General features: G+C 35.6%; 1 protein-coding gene across 1 annotated transcript; it reads right to left on the reverse strand.

Moving 5' to 3' along the window:
- Window positions 1-379: 379 nt before the first annotated feature.
- LOC126494942 (olfactory receptor 7G2-like) lies at window positions 380-1,318 on the reverse strand. The gene has a single exon (XM_050132511.1). It carries the CDS (start codon window positions 1,316-1,318, stop codon window positions 380-382), a length of 939 nt encoding a protein of 312 aa, XP_049988468.1.
- Window positions 1,319-2,019: the final 701 nt, after the last annotated feature.

Below are 2,019 nucleotides of genomic sequence, written 5' to 3' on the forward strand. Positions count from 1 at the left end.
CATTCTTGTACTTTACAAATATGTATAACTTTTACTTGTCAATAACATTAATATTCCATATATTGTTATATATACAAGTATATATACATATTAATGGACACATATTTACAAATACACATATATGTTTCACATTTATGCAATATACAGATACAGAAAACACCCACACATTTTGTCCCAGATTTTGAAACATGAGAAATTGATGATAGAGTTGAGACAATTTTTCAAACATACATAAATACAGGAAAAAAGGTAATAAACACAAGATTAAATTTATTCCACATCATGCCATTCACTGAATTTGAAAGGATTAGTGAAGGGATAGTCAGGAATCCTGTTACAGTGATTTAACTGTAACATTCATTCAAAGAAGACAAAATATTTATAGAAAAGAAGTCATCCTACCTATGAGTTTCTTCAAGGCTTGCTTCATATCTTTGTTCCTTAAGCTGTAGATGAAGGGGTTCAGCATCTGTGTCACCACAGTGTACATCACCGATGCCGCTGCTGTTATCCTGCGAGAGTTAGTTACTGCTGAGCTAATACATACACCTAAACCTGTCCCATAGAATAAAGACACAACTGACAGATGAGACCCCGTGGTGGAAAAGGCTTTATATCTTCCTTGAACAGATGGTATTTTCAGGACAGAGGAGACAATTTCAGTGTAAGAGAAAATGATTCCAGCAAAAGTAATGCCACCAAATGTTAAACCTGCAATATATATCAGTATATTGTTGATGAATGTGCTAGAACAGGCCGCCTTGATAACCTGGGTAATTTCACAGAAGAAGTGGGGAATTTCCAGATCTTTGCAGAAGGACAGCCACAGCACCGTGAGGCTGAGAAGTAATGCATTTATAGTGCTACCAAGCAGGGAGAATAGGGTGAGTAGGCTACACATACGCCAGTTCATGGTGACTGTGTACCTCAAGGGGTAGCAAATGGCCACGTAGCGATCGTATGCCATCGCTGCAAGGAGGCAGCATTCCAGACTAGCAAAAAGCATGGCAAAGCAAGCCTGGGTAAGGCATCCTGCAAAGGTAATGCTTAGGTTCTGTTCTTGGATGTTCTCCAGCATCTTTGGGATTATTGTGGTGCTTGTACAGAGATCAGTCAAGGAGAGGTTGCAGATAAAATAGTACATGGGAGTATGGAGATGACAATCGGAAATAATGGACAAGATTATGAACAGATTCCCAATCATTGTGACCAGGTATATGAACAGAAACAGTCCAAACATGAAAGGTTGCAATTCTGCGTCACTTGAGAGGCCCAGGAGGAGAAAGTTAGTAACAGCTGTTTGGTTTGTGAATCCCATGGTTTTCAGATGCTGAAAAAAATAACAATGATGATGATATGGAAAGAAATGACCATCACTTTAAAATTCAAGATATGATTAATGAAGTAAACATTATTTTCTCTCTTTGCATTGATAATTCTATTCTCCATTCATATGCACATATGTTTCTATTTACTTCTCTCTCCTGTCTTTGTTACTTTTTTTACCACTTAATTTCCCCCTTTTCAATAATCTGATTTTTTAAAAATTTTATTTACTCATACCTTCTATTCTACCATAGCATACTAAAGAAAAAGAATAGCATGGTGCATTGGATGAGGATTTTTCATTGAAAAAAATTTAAAAAACTATGATCAGTGGGAATCAAAAAAGAAAAATATACTCAATATAAACTAATACAATTAATATAAAATAAGGTTTCAAGTTTAACGCATCTTATCTCAATTGTGACTCATAAAGATACACGTTGAAGTTTGTGATCTACTTCAGTGTATTCATAAATAATACCACAGAAACTGTGAATCTTAGCCATGATTCACTATAAAGGACGTGAGTCATTAAAGAACATTATTTTAAATAAAGTGTTGTATAAGATGCCTCTGACATTTACACTGTGGTTTTGTTTTCCCTTTGGCATGCCAAATTATACATTCCACCCATCCTCTTCTTGTCCTCATCTTGCAACCACTGAAAAGATTAACTTTAAAGCACTGGTACCA

This window comes from Alexandromys fortis, unplaced genomic scaffold (assembly GCF_014885135.2).
Source record: "Alexandromys fortis isolate MF-2015 unplaced genomic scaffold, M_Fortis_MF-2015_v1.1 scaffold_392, whole genome shotgun sequence".
NCBI classification, from domain to species: Eukaryota; Metazoa; Chordata; class Mammalia; order Rodentia; family Cricetidae; genus Alexandromys; species Alexandromys fortis.

What these genes read in the sequence shown, in the direction of transcription:
- LOC126494942 (XM_050132511.1), bottom strand. Translation starts at nt 1,318, where the DNA reads ATGGGATTCACAAACCAAACAGCTGTTACTAACTTTCTCCTCCTGGGC.